The sequence below is a fragment of the Neltuma alba genome, unplaced genomic scaffold (genome assembly GCF_004799145.2).
Source record: "Neltuma alba isolate B1F8T4 unplaced genomic scaffold, ASM479914v2 tig00003123_pilon, whole genome shotgun sequence".
NCBI lineage: Eukaryota > Viridiplantae > Streptophyta > Magnoliopsida > Fabales > Fabaceae > Neltuma > Neltuma alba.
The window spans coordinates 50,637-63,745 of NW_021633147.1; the positions used below are offsets into that span (position 1 = coordinate 50,637).

Sequence of the window (13,109 nt, forward strand, 5' to 3'; positions counted from 1 at the left end):
GGCCTCTTTTTTATTCTGTACAAAAATGCTGGAGCATTTTGTTTGGGTGACAAACGCTAGAACTTATCCATCGTGATAAATTGGATATTCTATCTTTACATTATATATGGATAGAAGTTGCATCTCAAAATTAAAGCGGTTAAAATGGAAGAGAAAAAATAAACAATGACATTATAATCGTTTTCACTTGTTTTAAATTATATTTCATTAAATATGTCAAAGTTGAATAATTCACGTGAACTGCAAATATTCGTAACTTGATTTAATCAACATTTTAAATTTTATTACTTTTATATTTTCTCATTGACACTAATTAATTAAAATGCTCATGGAAAAATTCAATACAGCCTATATAAAAAATAAAATATGGAGTAAGGACGAATGAGTCAAAAACTAATACTCCTCCGATCCTTAATATAAGACCTATTTAATTAATTTGATTGGATTAAGGAAATTAGGTAAATTAGTTAATTATAAGAAAAGTGACACATTTTTCCTAAAACACCATAATCATCTTTTTTAATACCCTATCTCCCTCTTTTACTTGATTAGGGAGTATTCATAGGGATAATTTAGAGAAAATTGATAAATATGAGAAAGGGGTCTTATATTTAGGACTAAAACCAACTCAAGAATTAGGTCCTATATTAAAGACTGGAGGAGTATCAAATAAGCCAGAAAGAAAGGCGCTATGGATTTTTTTTTTTCTCCCGGGGGCGGGGGGAGTTTGGGGGGTGCAAATGAGCCGAAGATTGATTTAGATTTATGGCGATATGCCCTCCAAGTTTCAGTATAGAGAGGTGATTTATTTCATTATTTCCTCCGAATTGATGGCATTGATTATTTCAGACATTTTTTTTCTAATAGAAATCATTGTGAATATACTAGAACTTGGAACCTGAGATGAGGGCAGGAGTTTGACAAAAATGTATTAATAATAGGTTTGCGGGGACAGTTTTATAATTATGCTATTTACACCAACTTATTTCAGGGTATGGAAAAATTGAGCTTAGAATTGTTTATGAGCACTGAAAAGGCCATCCTTGAGTTCTCTAATTTTCCAATCCATTATGTTCATTATGTGGTTTTGGTAGCAAAATGATAAAAACCTCATACAAAAATCAGTGCGTATTAGTAAAATGATATCTGAGATTGTTCCCGGCATAAACTGAGACAGGCTATTGACGGTCCTTCAGTTGAATCCATTATATTTAATAGATGAAGAAATATGAATGCCAACTTGAAATTATACTACCTCCGGTCCTTAATATAAAATCCTGTTTGACTTTTATTTTAGTCCTAAATATAAGACCTCAATCTACTTTGTCTCTTATATTTATATATTTTTTTTCAAAGTAGCCCTTCTAATAATAAGAGTTCTAGTCAATAATACACTTGATTAGCAAGGATATTTTAGGAAAGACAACACCTATTTAGAACAAATAACTAACCTAACTTACTTATTTAATCCCCTCAAATTAGTCAACTGGTTTTTATAATTAGGACCGGAGGTAGTATTACTTTCTAAGTTTGTTGAATTGAGTTCCAATAGACTAATCCCTTCCGCCTTTTACATACATCATAAGGGATCTTCAATTTAAGGGTATTCTTGACACCTTTAGAAAGCCTGCCTAACTAGGTTTTATGAGGAATCTGAAATGAACCGCGCTGTCTATGACTCCCTCTAAGCATACATGCAAATATGACACCACCATGCAAGTCCCATGAAAAACTAGTAGCCTCTTGGCCCTTGTGTACTATAATAAATGGAAAGTCAAAAACCATTTTCCTTTATTCTTTTACATATCAAGCCAATACACTCCATTAAGAAACAACGTCTACCTTCTGCAATGATGGTAGATACATGTGTATTAGCATTAATAGAACAGTCAGTAATACAACAGTTAAATCTGAAACAAAGTCCCATCATCTAAATATTATCCAACAGCAGGTCAAAACAGTTTCAGATAATTCTTTATTTGAGCAAATGGAAGACAAAACAGCAGACTTCAAAAGTAATTGCTCTTGTAGAAATTTTTCAAAAAGGGAGAGATTCCCTGGTCTTTTGTGCCCAAATCCTGCACAAGCCCTTGTTTACCTACCACGTACAGGCCAATGATATGATGCCTCTGCTTTGCATGATCCACAATGTCCTTCAACTCTTCCATTGCCTTGAAGAGCATCAGATCAATCACCTGAATGTCAACAATTATCAGCAATAATCAAAAGGGGGAAAAAAATCCTCTTCCACAGCTAAATTTCTTACGTCTTTACCAAAGCAATATTTTAATTCAAATTCAAGGTCTTCCAATTATCACTGGCCTTGATGCACCGATTCAATGATAGGAGAACCACATTTGAAAGAATATTACAGATGCAAAAAGCACAAAACATTGCTTCTTATACATACCATGGGTAAACAGAATCAATCGTGAACTATTCATCTTTAAAAATTTTGCCATTGGAAGGGAACCAAGTGAATAAACGAAGGGACTAGGCAAGTTTTCAAATAACACAAGGTAGTAACTTGGGAATTCTAATAAAACAAGACAAACAAATAACTACAATAGATGATAAACGGAAAGACAATAACCCAATCACACAACATGCTTGAATTGGAAATTTTGCCAAGGGTACAGAACAAAGAATCACGTTTTAACATCACGCATTAAAAGTTTCAATTTTTCTAATATGATTTAAGTGTAGATTCCTATAAGTTCAGTTCATTTATGCTTTCTCAGGATTATATTTCCAAAAATACACAATTTGAAAACTCAAAAGTGCTTGATTACTTTAAGCAAATCGTAAAATCTTGAACCTACTACGTGCAACTTTCTAAGCACAAGAATCCTTTTTTCTTTCATCTTTAGCTAAACCTAAGTTTATTTGAAAATGAAACTACTCAGTAACCTTATTTTGTCCACTTTTGACCATGGACAATGAAAAAAATGAAAAAGACGAGAAGCTCATAGACACATAATGCGTACTATAACCCACTTGAGCTGAATGGCAAGTGATCAAGGAAACATAACTGACACGCGTATATCTACGAATCCAAATTTTAAAAGGCACTGCTATAAAATGTACGAAAAAGGCAAAGAAGGGATCTGTATGCCTTTAGAGCAAGAAAATGTCAAGAAAAAAAATGCACCACTAGATCGAAGCATTGAGGCATAAGAGGACAATTCAAGAGGCTGAAAGACGCTTTATTATAGTTTATATGTTATACTGAGATTTAGTGGCAGATGCACTCTATAGGAGTCGCTGTGAGAAGCTCTTCTGCGAGCATTAAATTCCTTTGTAAGAGTATTGCAGAGCTAGCAAGAAAATCTTGGGTGCAAGTTTTGTTGGGCTCTTGCAAAGAAAACCCAAGTCATTGAGTTATAATATATGTAAAGCTTTTCTTCATGCATGTTATGTAAATATTGGTGCAGCCTCCCATTTGTTAGGCTCTTACGCAGAAAAACTTGGTAGTTGGGTATGCAAAAGATTAGATAGCTACCTTGGTAAATGTGCAAAAATATGTGCAGCCTTTTTTCCATATAAATGATTCATGTACTTTCACCTAACAGCTTAAGCAAAGGTTCCTGATGTACTTCAAAGCCTCAATGACAGAATAGTCAAAGTTTGATCCTTACCATACCCCACTCCTATTAATTAAAATTAAGTTTCATGACAAGGCATGATGAGGCATTTCCTTGTCTAAACTTCAAGTTAATTGGGCTTTTGTGTGAAGATGCATCCTAGAGATTATAATAAAACTATTAATAAGCCTTGAGTTGAAATGGGCTTTTAACATTGTAAATTCTCTATAAGGAGAGAGTATGTTCTAGCCTCTTGAATTCTCACCTCCTATTTTACTACCCAAGGCTTGAAAAAAGGTTAACTTTTTTTAGGAACATAAAATGCATCTTATTCTCTAGCAATTCACAAAACTTCCAGCATTAATTAAAAAAAAGTACATTAATTTCTTCTGCTAAGCATTTTTGAGTCTCCATCATTGACATTTAATCATTTAGCCTTGCTTATGCGGGTCTGAAGGCATTTCTTGTTCAGAATTCAGAATTTCCAAATTCCAATGATTTAGCCCATTTATAGGTTTAGCAAAGAAATCCTTTTCTCTCCCAAATAAGCCTGACATGTAGTTTAGCAAAAAGAATCTCATAAAAAACGAACTAAGCTCAAGATTATAAGCCATTGCACAATAAGGTTGTGACCACCTTAAAAAAAGACATAACTGACTCATCAAAACCAATAAATAGCAGTCTTTTAACATTTGAAACCTTTAGAAAACAAGATTAAATATTCTTCCCTTCCTTAAAGATGGCATCTCTATGTTTGAAAGCAAATAAAAGGATTTGAAGATAATGCAAATGCTGCGACTTATCTACATTTCTACAACATATTACTATCACCATGACGGTCATCCGTAAACCTCAACAAGGATCAGACAGTATATGAAGATAATCAACCACAAAGACATGTGAAATGAAGCATTATTTTTAGATTTAGTGCCTCTCTATTCTAGTGAATCCCCACCAGCACATCATTAAAAAGGGAATAAGTTCCAGAAACCAAACTAAGCCTATGACTTCGTGTTCAAAGAGAAGCTACTGTGCAACAGTTTTGATATATGATTTCTATACACAGCCCTGAGAGAAACCTTTAATATCTAGCTCTTTCGAACTCTAACTAATCTAACCATCTAATAATTTTTTTTAATCATTAAGCTCTAAACTTCAATATCGCCAAGAACATTCTTCCTGACAAATAGAGCCTTACAAGATTAATATTTCCCAGCACGAATAACAAATGTCTAAATATGAATTCACAGAACATCCGCAAACTACCAAGAATTGTATTACCCCAGTTTTAACGTTTACCTTCCCCGCAGAAAACAAGTTGCTCATTTTCAATCAAACTTCCCTAAGAAAAGGTAAAAGCTTTACCCCGAAAAACCCAGGAAAAAGAATCCCGACTTGTCGGAGGAAGGGGAAAGAAATTAGCAAAAAACCCTTAATCGACGGGAAAAGCACATTGTTGAGAGAGAGAATGACCTTAGGATTGGTAACGTGGGAATTCTTTCGGATCTCGGAGGAGACAGTGGAGCGGAGCTGAGAGGGAGTGACGACTTCGCTGAGATTGTAGACTTCCATGATGGTGGGGATTGATCTGCAGGCAGTCCTGAAGAAATCGAAGACTCGTTGCCTTGCCTCCTCCAGATTCACCGAGTTCGGAGGAACCTTCACGCTCTTCAGCACATTCGCCATTGTCCTTCCTTAGCACTCACACAGCAACTCAACTGCTCAACTCCGAATAGAGGTTTTCAGGGAAGCTGATGGTTCCGGAGCGCACAGGTCACCTGGCACGAACAACAATAGGAATGAACTTGAAGCTGTGGGAAACACACGCCAGACGGCGTCGTTTTAACGTTGGGCCCTTTGTGCCACGCTGTCTGGGAATAGGGGCTGGCCTTTTCAAGGTGCCTGAATATTTCAGTTTTTTTTTTTTCCAACTAAAATTTGGTTCTTTTAACTTTATAGTAAATTTAACGTTGCTAATTAGAATTCATTCTAGTGTCAATATTTAATGGGTTACACTATGTCATTTGCTCGTATAGCCAGTATTGAAACTAATAAAGAATTAGTTCATATTTGTGAGAGTAATAAAAAAAACAATTCCTACTCCCATCATGCTAGTGAAAAAATGTACACCATGATGAAGGAAGATTTATATTTTTGGATTAAAATTTAGACTTTAGAAATATTGGATTTGTATTGCTCATTTCAGACTTTAGAATGGTTTAATGGGAAAATTAGGGAGAGGGACCTAGTGGTAACAATATTTGTTGAGAAAGATCTTAAAAATTGTATTTATTTGGAAGGACCAAATACTAAAATGTAAATTTAAAATTACCAATTTGCCCTTAACAAAATCCCATACATTGTCTCTCGCCACGTCCTATAATTTTTTAACAAAATAATTAAAGTTTATTCAAATTAGTTCAACCTAATTGGAATTACAATGTTACGAAACAATTCTAACCAATTAAATTATAACACTAATTAATTTATTCCTCCGTCATTCTTCGAAAAAAATGAAACTCCTATTTTGGGCTTCCTGAATAATGAGCCGATCAAAATCATATAATTGAATTAAAAATTAAAAAAGTGATATAATAATAAATAATAAATAACTTATCCATAATTAATAAGAAAAAAAAATGATGTAGATTTAAACTTGAACTATTATAACTACTTTTATCATGACAAATATTTATTGATATAATGAATTTCTTATGTCACTTTTTATTTTAAATTTTTAATTTTATTAAGTAAGAGGATTCAACTCATTCAAATAAAATAATAGAATAAAATATATAAGTAAACATATGGAACAACTTTTTTTTCTGTGAATAGTAGAATTTTATTGCCCTACTCATTTTTCAAAAAGCCCACAAAAATTATTAATTAAAAATAATGAAAAATAAATTAGATAGTGTTGGCTACTAATTTAATTAATTAGAATTAGCCTCTGACTTTGAAATTTAAATTAGTTTGAATTAATTCAAATGAATTGAAATTGTTCTACTAAATGATATGAAAATTATAGAAAGTGGTGAAAGAATATGAGGGTTGTGATGTGAATAGGGTTGATTTCAATCTTTTAAGTTTATATTTTAATATTTGGTCCCTTTAAATAATTAAGGTTTTTAAGGTCTTTCTTAATAAATATTATTTCCACCTGGTCCCTTTCTCTTATTTTCCCTGGTTTAATTTGTCTTTTAAGCTCCACTTGATAAGCCAAAAAACGAGAAAAGAAAAAAAGTACAAAAAAACTGTATTTTCAATTATATTTTTATTTTAGATAGTAAATGTTAAGTTTTACAATATATAAATATTTTCATATAAATAGTAACATTATTACTATTCATAAAAATTGACCACTTGTCTTTCGTCCTTAAATAGTATTAGAAGTATGAGAACCAATCTAATTAAAGAATCCATCAATCATCCCTTTCAACTGAATATGGGACCTAATATCCTACACAATTAAATCTCCATCATATGTTAATGAGTGTTGTGAAGCTTGTCTAATGCAAATGAGAATGAAAGCTTACAGTGCAAGAATAACAAAACATTGCTTCTAATCTTAAAGCAATTTGAGGGATTACTTGATATAAACTTCACACGTCTCAGTCAAAAAAAAAAAAAAGTAAAAAAGAGAGCCTCACATAAAGAATGTCAAGCAAAACCCTCAATCTCTTTTGAAGAGAGGAACGAATTGTAACATATCCACATCCATTTCTTGCAAAACTATAAATTGTTCAACTCATGCTGATATCATGCAGTAACAAGATTAAAGCCAAAAAAAGGATATTAACATAGGGCTATAGAAGAAATCAATTAGTAGATTGCATACCTTATGGAGGGTGGTGAGACTTCTCCCAAATTTAAAGATGGTTTGGTTATCAGGATGAAACAAAGAAAAGTAGTTAAAGAATGACACAGGTTCAATTAAAAGAATCTCATCTTGATCATCCAAAACTTGCCAACTATTGATAAAATAATAAATTGAAAAATTCATCATATGAGAAATTTTTAATTTTTAATTTGGTTAATTAAATATTTCCTATGCAAATGCAATATCTGAAAGACTAATATTTTTTAACACTTTCAACTCTCCAACAACCACCTTTCCAAAATTAGATGGTGGAAAAAAATAATACTTATTCAAAAGATCACCTATCATTTGAGACCTATCATAAAGTAAAAGAAAATCTCTTGATTGAAAAATAATTTGATAGGAAACCACAAGTCCTAATCCATCCCACATTTTTAAGTTTCCCCTCTCCCAAACTTGTATGACTGAAAATAATAATGACAATTCATAAAAGTTATTTGATACTTTAATAATTATCTAGAGTTATCAACTATTATTGTTAGCATACTAAGATTAACAATAAATTTAAAAGACACTATAATCTATATGTACTTCTCAAATGCTGCTAAAAGTATAAAGACAAAATATTATTTGCCAAAAAATAAGTAGGAATAGTTAGTATTACTTCAAAACTCCTGAGTGCTATAATATAACATGATACCCTTCAAATTTAAAAAGAAAAGAAGCAAGTAGGCGTGTAGGACATAAACTATGTATTACAATAACTTAACTTCCATGATTTCTTTACATCATTTTTCTCCAAATACTAGATTCAAAATAAAGACAATTAAAAGTCTTTGGATCTAGAGATGAATATAATGTTATTAGAAGTTACTAATACTAATTAATGGATGCCTGATATTGATTAGTATCAGAGGTACTTGATTATTCATAATTAGTTAATGGTGTAATTGGGACATCTAACTAACTAACTTATGCATATGATCCAACTTCAATGTAACTTACCCTTGTTCACACACATTTAACATGGTCACTTAATTTATGATTGATGAATGTTTAATTAAGTTCACAATTGTTTTCATAATTATTTAAAGGTGTTTAGTTCAATGGAGGTGAAAAAAGTAATGCATGGCTTTGCTTGGTTGGAGAAGAGGGAAGATATTTTAATAATTCTTGTTTTTTTATTTTGGATGGAAGAGAATGGAAGTATTTTGATATTAGATTTGATAGATGCATATGTTCTCTCTTCCATGTTTCTCTTGCCGACCCTCATTCTGTTTCCCTTTCCCACTCTCCCTTTCTCTTTCCCTTGCTATGGAATCAAGATTAAATTTAGATATGTAATGGTGATTATCCTGTATTTAGTTTCAATTAGTGTCTATAATTTTAGGATAGTGTTGTACCTAGCATGCATATTTCGAGACTGTGATGAATCCACAAGTTAAGCCTGAATGAATGAAGGTACTTTTATATGTATAACTTTTCCTTATTTTATTCAAGTTATTTTTTATACTTTATAAAATATTCAATAAAATTGGAAAAAATTGTTTAATAAAATATAATTATAAATGCTACATTGTATTATCTTGGCATATTTTTTTATTAGAAGTAGTGAATAATAATCCCAAACTAACCATTTAATATTTTACATACATCTGTAAGGGTTCTTTAACTTAGAAATCATATCTTGATCCCGGTAATCCCAACTCATGTAAACTTTTTTATATTAAAAAATAACATATTGAAAATTTAAAAAATTTAATGTACGCAAAGTATAATTTATTGTTATTAATTATATTTAAGTTTCAAAAGCAGTAATTGTATTTAATTTAAAGAACACTAACTTGCTTGATATAAAGAGGTTTGGAATAGAATAGTGTTTCAATTTATCTTTATTTTATTTTTAAAAATCAATATTAAAAAAAATCTTATGTCTTATTTATTATATTTTAAAAAAAAATAATTAAAGTATTAAATTGACTCTGCCGAAAAAACCCGAGTGTAAGTAACATAATGGTAACAAATAAATATGGTGACCACAAAGAGATATCAATATAAACCCTTATTGCTCAAAGAACGCCATCCGGGATATGTTGATACATTTGAAAAAAAAACAAGAAAACTTGGACATTCCTTCAAAACATCATAAATGGAGCTTTGAAAATGGCAATAATCCTCATCGAAAAAAAAAATGGCAATAATATTTTGAATCTTTAATAGCTTGGTGAGGACATTAAGGGTGTGTTTGGATGAAACCAAACCATGGTTTGGAAAATAGCTTCTGGAGAATAGATTCTGAAAAAAAATAAATTTTGGAAAGATGAGATTTTGAGAAGTGTGAGTGTTTGGATAGTTGTTATTAGAAGTACTTTTTATATATACAAATTGGCATAAATTAATATGATAATTATAGAAAAAATATATTTTATGATATATTTTAATTTGAAGGAATAAAATTGTTAATAATATATTTTTTATTAACATATATTAATAATATATAAGATAATATAATTAATAAATAATTAATATGTATATATATTTATAAGATATAAGATTAAATATGTTTATAAAAAATATGTTTATAAAAAAAAATAACAAAATACATATCTTATAAGCTCTCACACTCTTCCTTTTTTCTCCAAAAGTAAAAAATTTCTGCTTTTTCCAAAACCATGGTTTTGAACCCAAACCATGGTTTTGATTTTTTTAAGGGTGTTTGGCTAACATTTTTCCCAAACCATGGTTTGGGTTCCAAAACCATGGTTTGGGGTGCTTCCAAACACACCCTAAGAGGGACCAAATGAAGACGGATGTTTCGGCAGGACCATATAATGAGTTATATGGGCCAACCCATTTAGGCCGAACCATTTCTGTCATGGTTGGATTTTAATCATTTTATACACACCGCAAATTTTTTTTCCCCCAAAGAAAATTGGATTTTATTAATCACCAAAAACAGAACATGATACAAACACCAATAAGGGGGGAGGGGGGACAACAAACAAACATACTAAAATTTAAAGGGAATGTGATAGGGGTGTGAAAAAAAAAAACCGACGATCTGGTTCAATTCAGTCAAGTCATAAATAATGTGATAAAAGTATATCAAACTAGTTGGTTAGGTTGAACTTGGTTTGAGACCCAAGTATTTAGACCACTTAGACTAGTTTATTTTGGTATAGGTGATTTTTTTTTAAAAAAAATACTTTGCAATTTAGAATGTTGCTTTTTATTGTTATTTAATATTGTTAGAAATTATTATTGATTTATGATTAAGTCTTAATGTTTTGGGATGATTTTTATATGATTATAGGTTTTTTTATTCTCTTAATTGTGTTTATTGGTACGAAATCTTGCTTCCTATAAAGAATTTGTTTCTAAAAGAAAATGAAGGTCCTAAACTAGTTTAGATAGTTTGGTGGACCAAATCCAATTTATGTCAATCTCAGGTCACTATTGAATTAAACTAAATCACGGACTGCCAAATCTAATCTGACAAAAAATAAGACCAAACTTTAGGTTAAACTCTGGTCTGGTCCAATCTATTCATTGTGTGCCCCTCTCGCGTATGACGTACAACTAAAAATTGATAAGAAGGTTAATATCTAATCAAGAATTTTTTGAAAAAGCAATAGTGCTGGAATAAAGGAAAATAAGCACTAACTTTAGGAACTTGAGTTGTGATAATATCTTGATTTAATATTAACATTTTTATACGGTCCTTTTTATATATAGAGGATGTTTCAAGTTTTCTTTATTAATTTCTTGTTTTACCTTATTTAATTATTCATTTTCATATCAATGCATTCATTACCATACGAACTGTAAGTATTATTTCCTTCTTTACTCAAACTCTCTTCCCACCACACATTCTTTCTCTTAATCTTCTTTATTCTAATAATTTTCCTTTTTTCTGACTGAAGAAACATTTTACTAATGAAAGCACAGTCTGCAAGACATAAAAAAGGCCAACAACGGGGACTTAACCTAACCTACTCTTGTACGGCCTGAAACATTCAAATTTCATACGCAGGACTGAACTTTCACTGAATTAATAGTATCATTATTCAAAAGCTGTTTAAAATGAGATGATGCTTAAACACGCGTTTCATTTGAAGCCATCCCATTCTTTGCACAAGTTGCAAGGTAATCTGCAGTACTATTACCACCTCTTGAGACCAAAATGAGATGAATACGAGGCCTTACCTTCAATAAACCAAGAAAGTCAGCAAATATAGTTGTACACTGCCATCCTGTAGCTGCAGAAGAATTATTGACTGCAGCCTTGAAAAGATCTTGACAATCTGTGTCCAACTCCAAGAATTTTTTCTTCTTCTTAAGGCATAGATATCTTCCTGTTAGAGACAATCGAGACAATGTTGAGGATTAAATGTGGACATCTCTATCGAATTCAAATATTAGCTCACCACGTTACGAGAAACTAACTTCTTCTGCTAGACCTAACCCATTAGTATCTCCAAGGTAATATTAGAACTACCGAACTGATACACCATAGAGTATAGCATCTCTCAGAGCCAAACATTCCGAATGAAAGGGAGAAAAAGTTATTGTTTTGTCGCACATATTTCCAAGAGAGAAGCCATTATGATCTCTGCAAATAAGCTGGATTCCAAAGCAAGCAGGATTTTTACTGAAAGCACCATCAAAGTTTACTTTTAGGGAACCAATTATAGGCACTTTCCAAGTTAACTCCCTTTCCCTGAACATGTGACTAGCACCACGCCTCTTTCCTTGAACAATTTCATTGCTTTTAGAAGCACACACCACATATGCTAGTAAAGATGCCGATGAGATTACCTTCATTGGATCTATTTGAACCTCTTGGAAAACAAATTCACACCTTGCTTTCCAAATGCCCCAACGTAAAGTTGCAATAAGAGATTGATCCATGACTTCAATATTCTTATTATGCAGGAACAATTGTTCTAGCCGTCTTTTGAAACAAAGTACCTAGTCGCTGTTAATATTCAGAGATAATGAGCAACCAAACCAGCACTTTTTAGCCCACGGACACAGCAAAACAAGATGTTCAATGGTTTTATTATCGTTTTGACTTATCGGACAGATCATATCCCTTGCACACTCTCTCTTAAATAGAGCCTCCTTGGTTGCAATGGCTCCATTCAGAAGCCTCCACATGAAATGCTTTATTTTGGGAGGAATTTGCAGCTTCCAAATACAATTCCAGAGTTCTGTAGGAACATTACAAGAACTTCCAGGTCTCACTGAAGCTATCTCTTCCTCTTCATTTTTTGCAAATTGATAGCCTGATTTAACAATGTACACACCATTCTTGCAAGAAAACGAGACAGGAATGTTACGTTGTTCTCTCTTGTACTCTCCGTATATGAATAAAGGTATTTTTGAGAAAAATATTATAGTTTTTACATATTTATTGTTTCTAATCAATTTTAATTAACTTTCTGATTGACGTGATTTTGTCAAATGTTTTGAATAAAAAGAAACGGAGGGAGTAAGATATTATAACATGAGCCTTTATCAAATTATTGTCATATCATGTTTCGCTGAAATAAAGAAAAACATTAATCATTAATTCTATTTTAAAATTTAATTAGTTTTTCAATTCTAACTCAATTTAATATATGCATTTTTCAGGAAAATAATAATTTATACAATAAAAATAATAAAGACAAAATTATACACTTACGTCAAAGATTTAGTCA

General features: G+C 31.5%; 1 protein-coding gene across 1 annotated transcript; it reads right to left on the bottom strand.

The window, feature by feature from the left end:
- Positions 1 to 1,725: 1,725 nt before the first annotated feature.
- On the bottom strand, positions 1,726 to 5,383 carry LOC114740343 (NADH dehydrogenase [ubiquinone] 1 alpha subcomplex subunit 6). The gene is made up of 2 exons (XM_028928474.1): positions 5,058 to 5,383; positions 1,726 to 2,195 (listed from the first exon to the last, which is right to left on the bottom strand). The coding sequence occupies exons 1-2, from the start codon at positions 5,268 to 5,270 to the stop codon at positions 2,010 to 2,012; spliced, it is 399 nt and encodes a 132-aa protein (XP_028784307.1). The 5' UTR covers positions 5,271 to 5,383; the 3' UTR covers positions 1,726 to 2,009.
- Positions 5,384 to 13,109: the final 7,726 nt, after the last annotated feature.

Bases quoted from the DNA above. Each gene is read 5' to 3' on its own strand.
- LOC114740343 (XM_028928474.1), bottom strand. From the start codon at position 5,270: ATGGCGAATGTGCTGAAGAGCGTGAAGGTTCCTCCGAACTCGGTGAAT. The intron at 2,196-5,057 runs GTCATTCTCTCT...GTTGACATTCAG, and splicing joins CCCACGTTACCAATCCTAAG to GTGATTGATCTGATGCTCTT.